Source organism: Callorhinus ursinus, unplaced genomic scaffold (assembly GCF_003265705.2).
Source record: "Callorhinus ursinus isolate GAN/ISIS: 27379988/994484 unplaced genomic scaffold, GSC_fseal_2.0 scaffold10, whole genome shotgun sequence".
Lineage (NCBI taxonomy): Eukaryota > Metazoa > Chordata > Mammalia > Carnivora > Otariidae > Callorhinus > Callorhinus ursinus.
In genome coordinates this window covers 36,011,639-36,026,231 of record NW_027397072.1, presented here as the reverse complement: position 1 = coordinate 36,026,231, position 14,593 = coordinate 36,011,639, and the positions used below count along the sequence as shown (strand labels likewise).

The 14,593-nt window shown below is 45.7% G+C and overlaps 2 protein-coding genes across 10 annotated transcripts in view; one reads left to right on the top strand and one right to left on the bottom strand.

Annotated features, from left to right (window-relative positions):
• Nucleotides 1–276: 276 nt before the first annotated feature.
• On the bottom strand, nt 277–14,581 carry ZNF514 (zinc finger protein 514). 9 transcript variants are annotated; one of them, XM_073897374.1, is made up of 7 exons: nt 13,696–14,581; nt 11,099–11,308; nt 10,109–10,201; nt 8,531–8,619; nt 4,030–4,156; nt 3,620–3,703; nt 560–1,673 (listed from the first exon to the last, which is right to left on the bottom strand). In XM_073897374.1, the coding sequence occupies exons 3-7, from the start codon at nt 10,125–10,127 to the stop codon at nt 691–693; spliced, it is 1,302 nt and encodes a 433-aa protein (XP_073753475.1). In that variant the 5' UTR covers nt 10,128–10,201; nt 11,099–11,308; nt 13,696–14,581; the 3' UTR covers nt 560–690. The 9 variants fall into 9 exon arrangements, with proteins under 9 accessions (XP_073753480.1, XP_073753475.1, XP_073753476.1 ...); XM_073897375.1 differs by lacking the exons at nt 11,099–11,308; nt 13,696–14,581 and adding an exon at nt 10,606–10,807; XM_073897377.1 differs by lacking the exons at nt 11,099–11,308; nt 13,696–14,581 and adding an exon at nt 10,606–10,807 and having other exon boundaries at nt 8,531–8,586.
• ZNF2 (zinc finger protein 2) overlaps nt 14,304–14,593 on the top strand; it is a 59,165-nt gene continuing 58,875 nt past the window's right edge. Inside the window, exon 1 of the mRNA XM_025868166.2 lies at nt 14,304–14,441. The gene's annotated coding sequence lies outside the window, so the exon portion shown is untranslated. The remainder of the gene's footprint in view (nt 14,442–14,593) is intronic.

Genomic DNA, 14,593 nt, shown 5'->3' with positions numbered 1-14,593 from the left:
AATGAGTGGAACATCGGCCAAAGGCTTTTCCACATGCATTACATTCCCAAGGCTTCTAACTAGCAGGGTAAGTTCACTGATATTTATAAAGGAAAGAGGTTTGGCTGAAGGCTCTCCCACATTCACTATTTCCATAGTGTTTTTCTCAAGAATAAATTCTCTGATATTTATTAAGAGATGAGCTCTAATAGGCCTTCCCACATTTACTGCTTTCAAAGGACTTCTCTTGTATATGTGTTCTTGGTGCTTAGTAAGGGAAGAAGTATTACAGACGGCTTTTACCACACTTGAGTTATCTGATATTTATTTACTTACTTACTGAACAGTATGTGACTGAAGGCTGTGTCATGCTCATTGCATTGATAAGGCTTCTTGCCAGTAGAAACTGTCTTATGTTGAATAACTTGTGTCCTCTGACAAAAGCCTTTCCAAATCAAATGACATTTACTTGGTTTCTCACTAATATGGATTCTCTAGTGTTTGATAAGAGGCAAGGTGTGACTGAAAGCCCGCCTTCTTTCTTGACATTGATAGAGCTTCTCTTTAGCAGGTACTGTCTGATGTTGAACAAGATAGGCCTTCCAACCAAAAGTCTTCCTACATACATTACACATACTAGATCTCTCTCCAGTGTGTGTCATGGGAATATTGTGTGTATTCCAGCTGAAAGCCTTCCTACATTCACTGAATTCATACAGCTTTTTTTCCAGCATGACTTTTCTGATGTTTAATAAGGGATGCAGTATGAGCAAAGGCTCTCCCACATTCATTACATTTGTAGGGTTTCTCTCCAGTATGAAATCTATAATGTTGAGTGAGAGATGAACTTTGGCTGAAGGCTCTCCCACATTTATTACATTTGTAAGGTTTCTCTCCAGTATGAAATCTATAATGTACGATGAGAGATGAACTCTGACTGAAGGTTCTCCCACATTCCCTGCATTCATAGGGCTTTTCTCCAGTATGAGTTCTCTGATGTTTAATAAGAGACGAAGTATGACCAAAGGCTCTTCCACATTCATTACATTTGTAGGGTTTCTCTCCAGTATGAAATCTATAATGTAAAACAAGAGATGAACTCTGGCTGAAGGCTCTCCCACATTCACTGCATTCATAGGGCTTTTCTCCAGTATGAGTTCTCTGATGTTTAATAAGGGATGAAATATGACCAAAGGCTCTTCTACATTCACTGCATTCATAGGGCTTTTCTCCAGTGTGACATCTCTGGTGGCGCCTAAGTTCTGACTGGAAATGGAAAGACTTCCCACATTCATTACATTTACAAGGTTTCTTTTCTGAATGGGTTCTCTGGGAGTTATTTCTCCATGAAGTCTGTCTGAATTCTGTATCACATTTATAGGATCCTTCTCCTATAGGAACACTGTGTTGGTTAACAAGGACTGATCTTAAGCCTAAACTTCTCCCAAATTCACTCCGTTCATGATCTGTCTTAAGGGTGGTAGATTTTTGAGTGATTGACATTTCTTTCAGATGTCTCTCCTGGTTTTCTGGATATATCTCTAATTGGTCATCACAACCATAGGTTACTTTCAGTTTGCAGAAGCAGAGTTCATCTCTGACATGTTTTTCCACTGATGCTATCTGGAGTAATTCTTCTTTGGAAATTCCCTGATTTAGTATCGATTCCTTGGCTTTAGGCCTTTTTTCCCAGTCTGAGGGGGGGAAAAAAAAGACATTCTAGTATCTAGTATTAACTGTTCCATGTACCCAGAGGAAGTAAAGTCCTATAATGGATGTAAGATAATCAAGTTTTAAAATAATATCTGAGCTGTGTACAGTTTCTTTCAAGTATAGTGTATATCTGAAGAAGGTTTTGGAGTTATCAAGAAGTGATAAACAAGTGAATGGAGATTAGGAAAACCTGAAAAAATAGTGATTGGATTCCAGTACACAAGGTAAGTCCAAAGATCATAAAGATGAGAAGAGGGTAGGAAGATGTCCTCCACAAAGCCCCCTCAGCCCCTCAGTAATATATTACTGTATATAATTGTGATAGGCAAAATAATCCCCCCAAAGACATCCATGCCCTAATCCCAAGAACTTGTAAATATGTTACCTTATATGGCAAAAGGGACTTTGCAGATGGGATTAAGGGCCCAGACCTTTAGATGGGTATATTATCCTGGATTATCCAGATGGGCCCAATCTAATCACATTAAGTCCTTAAAATCAGAGAACATTTCCTGGCTGGGTCAGAGGGATGGGTGAGAAGGACTCAGGCCACCATTTCTGGCTTTGAAGGTGAAGGAAGGGCACCATGAGCCAAGGAATGTAGCAGTCTCTAGAAGCTGGAAACATTCCTCAGTTGACAGCCAGCAAGAAAACAAGGATCTTAGTTTCACAACTGCAAGAATTGGTTCTGCCAACAATTCAAATGCCAGAAAACAGAATCTGCCCTAGCAACTCCAGAAAGGAACACACCTCTCCTGACATCTTTTGTGAGACTCATGCCAGACTTCTGACCTATGAACTATTAATAAACTTGTGTTATTTAAAGTCATTAAGTTTGTATTAGTTTGTTTCAGCAATAATAGAAAACTAATATAATAATAATAACACTTCTGAAGAGGTAAATGATTAGTGATGCCAGTGCTCCCAGAAGCCAGATTCTGAGTCAGTTAGGTCTTATGTGACCCCTGGAGATCTGTATGTTTAACAAGCTCCCTGAGAGATTCTGAAACACAGCCATGTTTGTAGAGCACTGTCAACAGACAGGTATTTATCTTAAGACTAGATCCAGAGGTCACACCCTTGTTCCCATTCTAGAAGGAAAGAAGATCAAGAAAATATTAATATAGCAGAGATCAGCAACTTCCCTCTCTGTTCTCTATTCTAGGCTCCTTTAATGAGGCCCAGCCTGTGCTCTCAGGATTTGAGCACTGATTTCCCGAGATTTACCTCTGACCCAGGCTGATTCTACCTCCCAGAAGGACATTGGCACAGACTGTCACCTTCTTCCATTGTGCCTGGGCTACACATGGCAGGCAGGAGAGCTTGAGTCCAGAATTCTGCTCCAAGAGGTGCAGCCTGTCAGGTACTCTCAAGTTACCTAGGAATATATGGTCTCAAAGAGATGACATCAACAGACAGCAAGGAGAAATTTTTGCTCCTGGAACCACCTCTGTTGAAGCTCAGCTTAATCAAGCTTGAAGTGTCTTCAACTTGATCTTGACTTCTGTCTGTCCTGGCCTGTAACTCTTTAATTTCTAGGCTACTCTACTGTTTGGTCTCTCACTAACTCTCTTAGCCCTGCTGATATAGGATAGCCTCACCATTTACAACTGTCAATCTTTAGATTCCATCCAACAATGACCATATGACATCTAGTGATGCTGAGTGGCACCAAGAACCCAGAAGGGGTGAGCAGAGATGGGTACCAAAGGAAGTGTAAATGCTAGAGAAGAAAATGAGCGTCTCTTCTTCTGACACCAGATATAATTACAAAAGCCTAAAAGTATTCAAAATGTTGCAGTGGAGGGCTCCTGACAAGTGGTCTTACCTTCTCAAAGGAAAGCCCCATGACCAAGGGTTCAGGGCAATTTCTCACCCATGGCTGGTCCTTATTATGTGTGATGCTGCTTAGGTCTCACTCACTCACCTGTTGAGATTTCTCCCTCTAACACATAGGGCTCCTTCCCTTCCTCCAACTGGGAGATCACGTATGGTTTAGACACTGGAAGCCCTGATGGTAAAGAAAAAAGGATCATGACTGTGTATGTTAGAGGCCAAGGCTTTGGCCCTAGGTCTTTCTGGGGGAGACCAGAGTGTAGATGTGGAGAGCCTCCAAAGAATAGGCACTGTAAAATATTAGGAGCAGAATCATGAAACTTACTACAATTTCATATGAAGCAGGACTTTTCCTAGTAATGAGAACCCCAAAGACAATGTAAATGTCAGATTCCATAACCCTAGTCCAAAACTCAGCAAACAGGTCTAGAAACCCCAAGCTTTTAAACACAAAGAAATAAAAATGGCAGGCCTTTTGGGCTTTGGAGGAACTGAGCTCACCCAGAGAGGCCAGGTTCTTGAAGTTCTCCAGCATCACTGCCCTGTATAGGTCCTTTTGAGCGGGGTCCAACTTCCCCCATTCCCACTGGGTGAATTCCACAGCTACATCCTCAAATGTCATCAGATCCTGAAACACAGAAGACACTCTTGTACCCTCAGAGAGCACACTCTTATACCCTTAGGGAGCACACTAAGAGCCCCGGGGGGGAAGAGTGGGTGGATCTCTGAGTAGAACTTTCAGATGTAGAAGGGATTCCAAGAGTTTCTAGCTATCCCAATGCCCAGTTTTGGGTTTTGTCATCCCCAAAATATTTTAAGCTACTCCAGGGATTGTATTATCCTTACTACTTGGTATCCTACCCAATGCCCACTTTTGTCAGTATCACGCTGCTTAGAAATACAATCAGGATCTCAAGAGAATCAGGCCTACAGAAACATTCTGCTAAGGTAAGGGAGATAAATGCAATCCATTTCCTCAATCTTCAACATTTAATTAGAATCAACTAGAAATAACAGACTAATATGTTTTGCATTTTTTTAAAGTCTTATTTACTTATGTGAGAGAGAGCGTGAGTGAGTGTGGGAGGCGCAGAGTGAGAGGGAGAGAGAAACTCCAGCAGACTCCTCACTAAGCCTGGAGCCTGACGTGGGGCTCAATCCCAAGACCCTGAGATCATGACCTGAGCCCAAACCAAGAGTTGGACGCTTAACCAACTGTACCATCCAGAGGCCCTTGTTTTGCATTCTCAAATGCACTAGTATCAATAGTCTCCAACTGTTTTTGAAACTTGTGGCCTATGATTTTAAAGACAATTATTACTAAGTCCAAATCAAATAATTTGGGATTTATAATAATTTATCACCACCACCACCACACAGTTCAGTGAAAGTATATCAAGGGGCCTTATAATGAATCAGTAAGTCTTTTGTGAGTTTGATTACCATGAATCCTCTTGCCCAAAGCCTAATCACTTTTCAATTCCTACTCATTCAATTCCTGAATGTGCAAAACTGACAAAACTGACCCTGAATCCCAGGTCCCCACAAGGTACAACCATTCTGTGGGTCGCACCAGGACTATCCTGTCATCCTCTATAACAGCAATAGAACACCTCCCATTTGACTTACACTGTACAATAATCCACATACCATGAACTAAAATGCAGATAAATGAAGACAGTATAATCTCCTGCTACATTTCCCAAAATGTGTTTAGAAATCAAATCCTATTTAGGCATTGATTCCATAGAATAAGTCAAAGTAGAATTTTACATTAACACGAAGTCAGTCCAAAATAATCAAATATGGAAAACTCACTACTATAGTAACCTCCTGTGATAGATTATATTATTTGTTCAGAATATTCACTGGATCTCCCTACAGGATTGAGTTCCCTGCCCCACTGACCCAGGTGTAGTCAAATAATCTGCTTTTGCAAATGGAATATAAAACAGGTAATGCAGCCAAGATATAGACCTTTGTTGGTATAAGTCTTAGGGTTTGCTGTTGTTATTACAGCATAACTAGCCTAAAATGACTCATTAAAAAGCTGTACTTAATGTAGAGTTCTGCCATAACAAAAAGCCTAAAATTTGTGACTTTGGTTTCAGGGCCGGGTAGTAAAGAAACTTATTGGTGAAATGGCAACCTATATAATTTGGTGGTGAACTGTGTACTAAAACTGTTGTCTGCAATAACTGGAAAGATGAACAATGTAAGCATGAACTTGTGATGTTACGAGAAGAGGCTGGAAGTTCAGTAGTGTGAGTTGGTTGTTATTGGCAGAATTTGACAAAATATTACAAGAAAAAAAACGAGCTCAAGAGTTTGCCAGTTTGCAAAATAAAAATGGAAGGCAAAAGAAAGTGTCCAGAAATTCCAGGACTTGCAGAGTTAAGAGATTTAACCACTTCTCATTTCCAGCTGGTCAAGACAATATAGATAAGGCTTTTGCATGACAGAGGATGATTAAAACTCAACCTTAGGGAAGGACCAAATCATGAGTGTGGTAGTCAAACCTTCTGTTTAAACCTCTGAATAATTCCAGATGGCTCCCAGTAAATCTTTTCCACTGAATTGCTTAGTGACTAAAACAATGGCTGTCCCAAGAAAACCCCCAGAGCTCCACAATTAAGCCTAAAGAGAGGGGCATATTTAAAAAAGAACTGTGGGTAAAATTGCTGACACATGGAAGTGACAGAAAACAGATACATTAAAAGCTGATGACATTTTGAGAGTTACACTGAACGTCCATGACTTGAAAAAATCCTTGGGCATATCAACCTACTAAGGCAGGATGAAAAAGGTGGTCAGCCCTCAAGTGAGTTTATTCTCCAATATCATTTCCTATGTGACCAAGGAGGATATTGCAAAAGGAACTTGGGGGGCAGAGCCAAGAGCTAAGGAAAACGGGACTGAGGAGCTCCACCCACAGAGAAGAACAAGGACATAACAAAAAGACTTCCCAGTCCCAAGATGAGTGGTTCTCACCAAGTCTGCCACGTGGAATTGCATAGCTGTTACAGACCTGAGACTGCTGGGCTCCTCCCATGCCTCCCTGTTCTGAATAGGGGTGCTTGTTGTGGTTATCCTGTCTCCATTGTTCCACTGTATGTTGGATATATGGATTCAGGCAATTTGCCCTTTTGGTTCACAGATCTCCAGATCCAGAGGAGAAACATCCAGACCTGATGTTGAAGCCATCACCCCATCCAGGACTCTGATCTTGATGTTCCTACTAGATAACTAAATGGGAGTTTTAGGGCTATCTTTTGGGGAGAGAATTTGTGTGGAGGGAGGGAAGTGAATATTTGTAAGAAAACAGACAGTGGTAGACTCATTTGTTCAAAATATTCACTGCCCCTCCCCTGGCTCCCCTCACTATGGGAGGCTTGTATTTCCCACCTCACTGACTTTAGGCTTGGCCACATGACTTGCTTTGGCCAGTGGACTGTGGGCAGAAGCAACACATGTCCTTTCTGGGCAGAAGCCAGAAGAACCATCTCCTGGTTCTGACACTGCACTTTTCCCTGCCACATAACATCCCAGACAGGATTAAGCCTGAATCCCAGAGCAAAGAGGGTCTGGAGCAGTCACAGCCAGTCCACTACTGATATGTAACAGAAAAGAAATACACCTTTGTTACTACAAGCCATTGAGATCTACAGGCCACTGTTACCACAGCATAACTAGATTAAGCTCTCTGATGTACCTCTGAATGTGTACATCAAGGCCAAAGAGGTTTAAACTCTATTACTCTACTAGCTATTTGTGAGACTTCCCTATTGGTGGGGGTTTCCCCCATTGGCTAGAAAATTAAACACAATGCCTATCATTAAGCTAGAATACATGAAACTATCATCTAGGTAGTACCATCTAGGTAGTACCAAGACAGTACCATCTTGGCATCCATGCTAGGAAACAATGCAGGCTGGCATCCACAGCCTTCCACTTGGTTCTCCGGCCTACTACAGCCAAACCTGAACCCACTTCTGGAGTCAGTCGTTATTACTCCCTCTACCCCCATCACAACTGAAGCTGACAAGGACTCAGCAGTTACCATTTGCCAGAAGACTCCAGCAACAATATGAGGTAGTTGCATTACTGAGTGGTTAAGATCTTGGAGCCAGACAACCTGGATCTGAAACCGGAATGCCTGCCTCATGAGCTAGATAACCACGAACAAGTTACTCTCTCTCTGTGCCTTGGCTTTCTCAGTCGCCTCGCTGTGCCTCAGCTGCCATTCCTCAAAATGAGAATGTTTGAAAGATGAAAAGAGTTAGTGTAAGTAAACTGTGTAGAATAGTTCCTGAAACATATTTAGTTCTCAGTACATAATGGCTATTACTACTTTCATCGTTATCATTAACATGATTACCGTCCTCATTTTACAGTTGGCAAAACCAATGCATTAGAGAAGTTAGGGGAGTCTTCAGCCAGGAAGTAGTGAGTTAAGTCTATCTCCTCACTAATCCAGGAAGGTAACATCCGAACAGGGACATAGCTTCAAATGGCCTCCCCACCTGTCCATACCCTCAGAATCTCTTTGCCCCTCTTCTCCATGAGCCTTCCCCAACCTCTCCAGCACAGGCTGATTTTCCTTTTACTAAACCTTGAAGGAAAGGCCTATCTGTGCCACTCCCATCTGTCATTAAATCATGCACATCCTCACTGTGACTGGGGCTGCATCCTCAGTACCAGAGTCCTCCCCTTTCTGTGGTAGTGACACTCTTTTAAGGCCAGGGCTCTCTCACATTACTTGGTACTCACTGCAGTGCTCATGACAGAAATAAACCAAAGGATCTGAGTGAGTGCATACTGAGCAGAGAGGGGCCCTGGAAAAGGGCAGGGAGGCCAGCATCCACCCTGATGGGCTCAACCTCCTGCAGAGAAGGAATTGGGGTCAGTTCCCTTTGGCGTTGAACAGAGGCTCCAGAGAAAAGGAGGCAAAGACATCCATAGTTCAGTCATTTGAGGAAAAATGAAGAGAACCCCAACTCACCTGGGGCCTGGCTTTCAGGAATAAACTGGTTGTTCCCTTTTCTCCTGGGTATCTCTCTGGAGGAAGAGCAGAGTCCTGAGAGGGGAGAACTAAGAAGGTAAAAGGAGCCATAAGGAAGGCTAACCCCATGGCCTGTGCAGCTCCCAGACTCCCCACGCTGGAGATTCTGAAGAGTCAGTGTGTCACTTCCACGGTTCTGGGGACAGAGCTGGGTCAAAGGGAGCTGAGGGGCAGCCTCTAGCTATCCCACACGAGAGAGAAGTACACAACCCCGCCGGCCCACTTCCTGTCCAAAGGCCACAGCAGGTTGCAGGTAACTGAAGTATCACCATAGCCTGGCCACTCCACTGGACAGTTATTTACTGGGTATCCCAATATATAGGTCCTTCTAGGCTTTTTAAAAATATAAACATGGAGAAGGCTTTCAAGGAACTTTAAATCTAGCCTGCGGTATGACAGGTTAAGCATACAAAACAAGGCCCAGGGCAAGGCCGCAGAGGGATATTGACTTTAAGGGAAAGAAGTCACACATTTCCCCTCATCCTTGGGAAGCCAGCTCAAAGGTCAGTTCTTCCTGAGAAGTTCCCAAGCATCATTAGGTCTCTGCAAGCATACTTTGCAAGTCCCTCTATGATAGGGTTTTGTATTTGTTTTTAAAGCCTGAAAACAAAAAACTAACCCCAACCATACCAGAGAAGTGGTCATAGCTAACAACAAAAGCACGGAAGTGGCAAGCAGCATGGTATAGTATAGGTCAGCACTTCTCAAACTTTAATGTGTGTATAGATTCCTGAGAATCTTGTTAAACAGACTCTGATTCAGTGGATGTAGGATAGGGCCTGAGAGTCTGCATTTCTAAAGAGTTTCGAGATGATTCCTGTCCTGATGGTCTACAGAACACAGGCATAAAGGAATACAGAAGGGGTGATAGTCCCGGAGATTTGGCCCAGTTCTGCCATTGGCCAGTCTTATGACCTTGAGCATTTGCACTGAAGAATGGAAAGTCAAATTAAAATGCCCATTGGTGAAGGACAGGAGACTCTACATTTACAAAGGAATGACTTAAAACCTCCTGGGTCACCTGGATTGCCTCCTCCCAAACACTAGTGAAAGGGTCGCTACAGGAGGTGCCCCCATGTACACTGCTAATCTTGTATACAGTTGAGCTAGACAAGCTAGAGGAATCTTATTAGTTAATGAAGCAATAAAGGAAATGGTGGCAAGGCTCGAAATGGCCCCACCGCCCCCTGATCTCTGGCCAAGGACCGCTCCCCCACAGGTTTGTTTATTGTTTACCCTCTCCCTCCCACACAGGAAGAGATCCTTTCCCTCCGCCCCCGCTCTCCTCTGGCCTTTCGGAAGTCTTCCATGGCCATCCCCTCACTTCTACCATGGTGTTTGGATACTAGGACTTCATGCTCCTGGGCCTGGCAAATTAGGAAATGCCACAGGGAAGACGGTTGCAGGCTCTGCCCCATCAGTGGATTCCCCGGCTTCTTCCTAGGGTCCTCCTCCTCCTCGGCCCACTACTAACTCCCCAGAAGGGCTTCTGGCCCTCTGTACCCTCGAGAGCCAAACCTGATGCTGTGGAGTCCATAGCTGGGGCTAAGGGACGACGTCCTTTCACTAGGTCCAAATCACTGTCCTGCGGCCGCAGCCCTGTGGTCCTCCCTACAGTTCAGGGAGCAGGGAGTAAGCTGGTAAGCTGGGTAACATCGAGCATTCCCACTCCGCGCGGTGACGCCCAGCCGACCCGCAGGGCCCAGAGCAGGGCTATCAAACCCGGACTCCCGCCCGGGCGCGGAGCGCTGCCGCCCGGGGCGGGACGGTTCCCCCGCTTTCAGGCGCGCTCTCAGACCGCGTTCCAGAGCCGGGCCTGGGCGCACTAGCTCCGCTCCGCCGCCCTTCTGGGACCAGGCTCTGGAACGGAGTTCCCACGCAGACCCACACCCACAGTGACGACTACACCACCAGGAGGTAGGGCCGTAGTCACGCCTGCGACCTTGGTGGCCAGTGCTCCTCCAAGGCCCTAAGGCAGCAGGGATTCGGGGGGAGAGCCTCACAAGGACACGGACCGACCCTGCAACTCTTTCCCCTAGCTCCAGGCCCCCGTAGCCCCTCGCAGGCGGGCAGGCGGAGGAGCACTCCCAACTCTGTCACGGGCCGGGGCGCGGTGCCCGGGACAGGCCTGCGCGCCCGAAGTCGCCGAACCCACAAAGAGTAAAGGCCACCCCTGCCCCAGCCCCTGAGCCAAGACCCGTCCCGAGCCTGCGCAGACGGGCCGCCGCGCGGGGGTCAAACCAGCGAGCGTCCGGGGCGGGTCCGCGGGGCGGGGCGGGGCGAGCGGCGCCTGCGCCCTGGGGGCCGGAGCGAGAGGTCTTGGGCGTGCGGGCGGGGAGTGCCCCGGGAGCCGCACAGTGAGCTACCGACCTTGGTATAGGGTTTCCCGTGCTCTCACCACCGGCTGGGAACTGGGAGCCACTTACATCTTAGGTTCGATAGCCGGGTTTGGGGCTGTCCAACCAGAAACCACTGGAAATTTGTTAAAAAGAGAAGCCTGGGCCCTACCCTGAATCTGCCGAATAAGAATTTCCAGGAGACTCTGGGCGTATCTCCTACAGAATGCCCAGGAGATACAGATGGCTCATTGCTATTCTACAGGCCGTCCCGTGCCTCTCCGCCTTCCTCGCACTGCTGCAAGTTCTGAGTGCAGCGAAAGGTCAACGAAGAAACGACTGTGGACTCCTTCCTGCTCCAGAAACGTGTATCATTTAGGACCTAAAAGAAATTTGGAAAGGTTTGAATATTAAAACGATGGTTCTCAGGAGGCAGTCCTCAGCCAGAGAGGGGAGGACTGAGAATGGTTTATAGACCCTATCTAGGGATTCAGGGACAACCCATTGAGTCAGGGCAAAAAGCACCATTTTCCCCTCTTGTTTTGTTTTGTGTTTTTTTTTTTAAGATTTTTTATTTATTTGACAGAGAGAGACACAGCGAGAGAGGGAACACAAGCGGGCTTCCCGCCGAGCAGGAGCCCGAAGCGGTGCTCGATCACAGGACCCCGGGATCATGAACTGAGCCGAAGGCAGACGCTTAAACGACTGAGCCACCCAGGCGCCCCTCCCCTCTTGCTTTTTCAATCTGTGTCACTTTCTGCCAGCACTCATGGTGGCACACATGGCCAGGATGGCAGAGCAAGTGCCCAACAAGCAAGCCCTCTTCCTTTGGGGCTAGGGAGGGGGCTAGCAGGTGGGATGGAGGTGCTGCCAGGGAACCATGGCTGGCCCAGGAGTTTCTCTTCCCTTCTGTGCTCTGGAACCAAGAAGGTGAAGGGATGGACAAATGAGAAAAAAAATGTCATCTCATTGGTGACTTAGCACAACTAGATAGAAATGGAACTGCTCAGATTATCTTGAGGGGTGCCATCTGTCCCTGATGTGTCTTTTGGCATTGGCCTGCTACAGTGTCTGAAATTTTGGTCCTCTTAAATTCAGGACAGAGTGTGATCCAGAGGCCTATGTCACAATGCACATTTGTTACCCAGGAGAGTTAATCAATAGCTTAACAAGGATGTCCCCTCTTCCAGAGTGCTCTCATGTGCTACTTGATGTTAATTACTGTTAGGGTAGCTCTGGTCCCCAGCAACCTGGTAAGTTTGTGCATGACCCCAACATTCCCTTTTGCTGCTCCTTTGTAGTCAAACATTTCTCCCATTCCAACCTAGTGTGACCACTGATCTATCCCTATAGTTTAGCCTTTTCTGGAATGTCATATACAGGATTATACAGTATGTAACCTTTTGAGAGTGGCTTTTATCACTCCCTTGAGTGATAAAAGGCATAAAGCCCTTGAGATCCATCTGTATTGTCATGGGGATCAATAGTTCATTCCTTTGTACTCTTGACTCCGGCTGTCCTGTAAGGAAGATTGTCCTGAGGAGCTATACAGCACATCCATTTACATCCTATTTACCAGAACACTTGACCACATCTAGCTGCAGAGAAATGTACTCTTTAAACATGTGCCTGGCTAAAATTCTACTACCATGGAAGATGGAGAGAAAAAACGAGAAACAGATTTTAGGAACAATATTGATAAACTATAGTTTACCCAGAGGAAGAGTAGGTAGCAAGAGCATCTCAAAGTCAAATTAGCCTGAGGGAGATGGCTTGCCCTATTTTAAGCTAATTCTAAAAAACAAAAATGTGAAGGTGCTTTTGTAAGGCAGAACTGAAGCACAGATTGTTTTCTACAGGTCCCCTGTGTGCTCAGGCATCCATCATCACACAACCTCCAACTTTCCTGGGTTGGGAGCCCCATGGTAAAAACAGAAACCTGTTCACAATTAGGGCTCAGGAATATGCAGTCATGGAGGGTGGACTAAAGATGCCCCAATGGTGGCCATTTTGAAAGAAGGTATTCCAAGAACAAAAAACAGAGAAGTAGAAAGCCATTCCAATCTGGAATCAGACCTGGGTATTAAAAGCAGCAGTGTTTTACAGGGATAGTGTGAAATTGTGCCTGAATATTTCTCTCCCACCCCATCACCCAGCTTCTGATCATACACAATTTCCACTCTCAGTATAAGGCTAAATAAATTAAAAACAACACCACCACACAGGAGGGAACAGCAAGAAAAATATGACTTCAATCAAGTCCTAATCCTGGAAGGTCCAAACCCTTACTACAGTACAAAACCATCCCCAATCTGGCCCCAAATTATGGTTGTCAGCCCCTAAATACTCCCTGACCATTCATCTTGCTAATTTTTCACACTTTTATCCCCTAGTCTGTATCTTTGTGGGTGCTCTTCTCTCTGCATAGATTGCACTTTGTTGTTGTTTTTTAAGATTTTATTTATTTATTTGGGGGCGGCAGAGGGAGAGAGAATCCCAGGCAGAGTCCACCCTGAGCATGGAGTCCAACTGGGGGTTCGATCTCAGAACTCTGAGATCATGACCTGAGCCCAAATCAAGAGTCCGAACCTTAACCAACTGAGCCACCCAGGCGCCCCTTCTTTCTTCTTAATAAAGTAAGTACTCTTTTTCAAGTGGATCACTTATAGGACTGTAACTGTCATAGGCCTTTTCTAACTTTCTCAGCCATAGTTAACTGCTTCCCGGTTGTACGGCCCTTGTGTCCGGGACGTGACGTACAGAACATACCGCATTGTGTTGTAATACTTTTACATTCTGGTTTTTCCTTTGGACCATGGTTCGTTTGGGGCAGTAACTGTGTCTTATCTATATCTGTAACAATGCCTTGCCTATGGTAGGCATTATAGGTTTTTTGAGTGGAAGTGTAGACTTGTTCCTGAAGTCTATTATACTCTTGTAATCTCCAGTCTTCTCTGAAGCTCCAGCTCAGTGGTTCTTAGCTCTAGCAGCGCATTAGAATCACCTGAAGATCTCTGTAACTCTCTTTAGAGTGGACCCCACGTATCAATGTGTCCAAAGCTTTTCAGGTGATTCCGACATGCAGCCAAGGATGAGAATCCCTACGTCTCCAACTAGGGAGGGCCCTTCCCGCAATACCAAGGCAGGCGGACTGGTGTGCGCTCAAACTGTCGGTAATCTGCCGGCTGCCCAGTTAAACAGATGTGTATCCTGGGCTTTCCTCTTCCGGCGCAAAAATGTACACGTACCCTGCCTCAGGCCCAGCCTCATCCTAGAACCGAATTCTGCGTTTCTCCGGCCCAAATTTCAGAACCAAATCTCTGAAAGTGGGCAAGCTGAAGCAGAAAAAAAGCCTCTTCAAAGCGCCAGGAGACTCGTCGTTCTCGCTCTTTCGGGCGGTGAAAACCAAGGGTAGGGACCGGCCCCAAAGATCAGACACATTTCCTTCGGACGGCCCTTCCATCGGAGGACTGGAGGGACGTGACATCACACATAGACAGTACTTCCAGGGTCCGGTAAGTCTCCCATACATCCACCAACGTTCCCTCAACCGGCTAGAGCAACTGGAAAGCTGTGACGGACTCGCTTTAGAGCCGTCAGCTCCTTCCTTTCCCAGAAGCGTGCGCGTGCGCAGAATTTCATACGCCATATTGGAGCGCGCCAACCG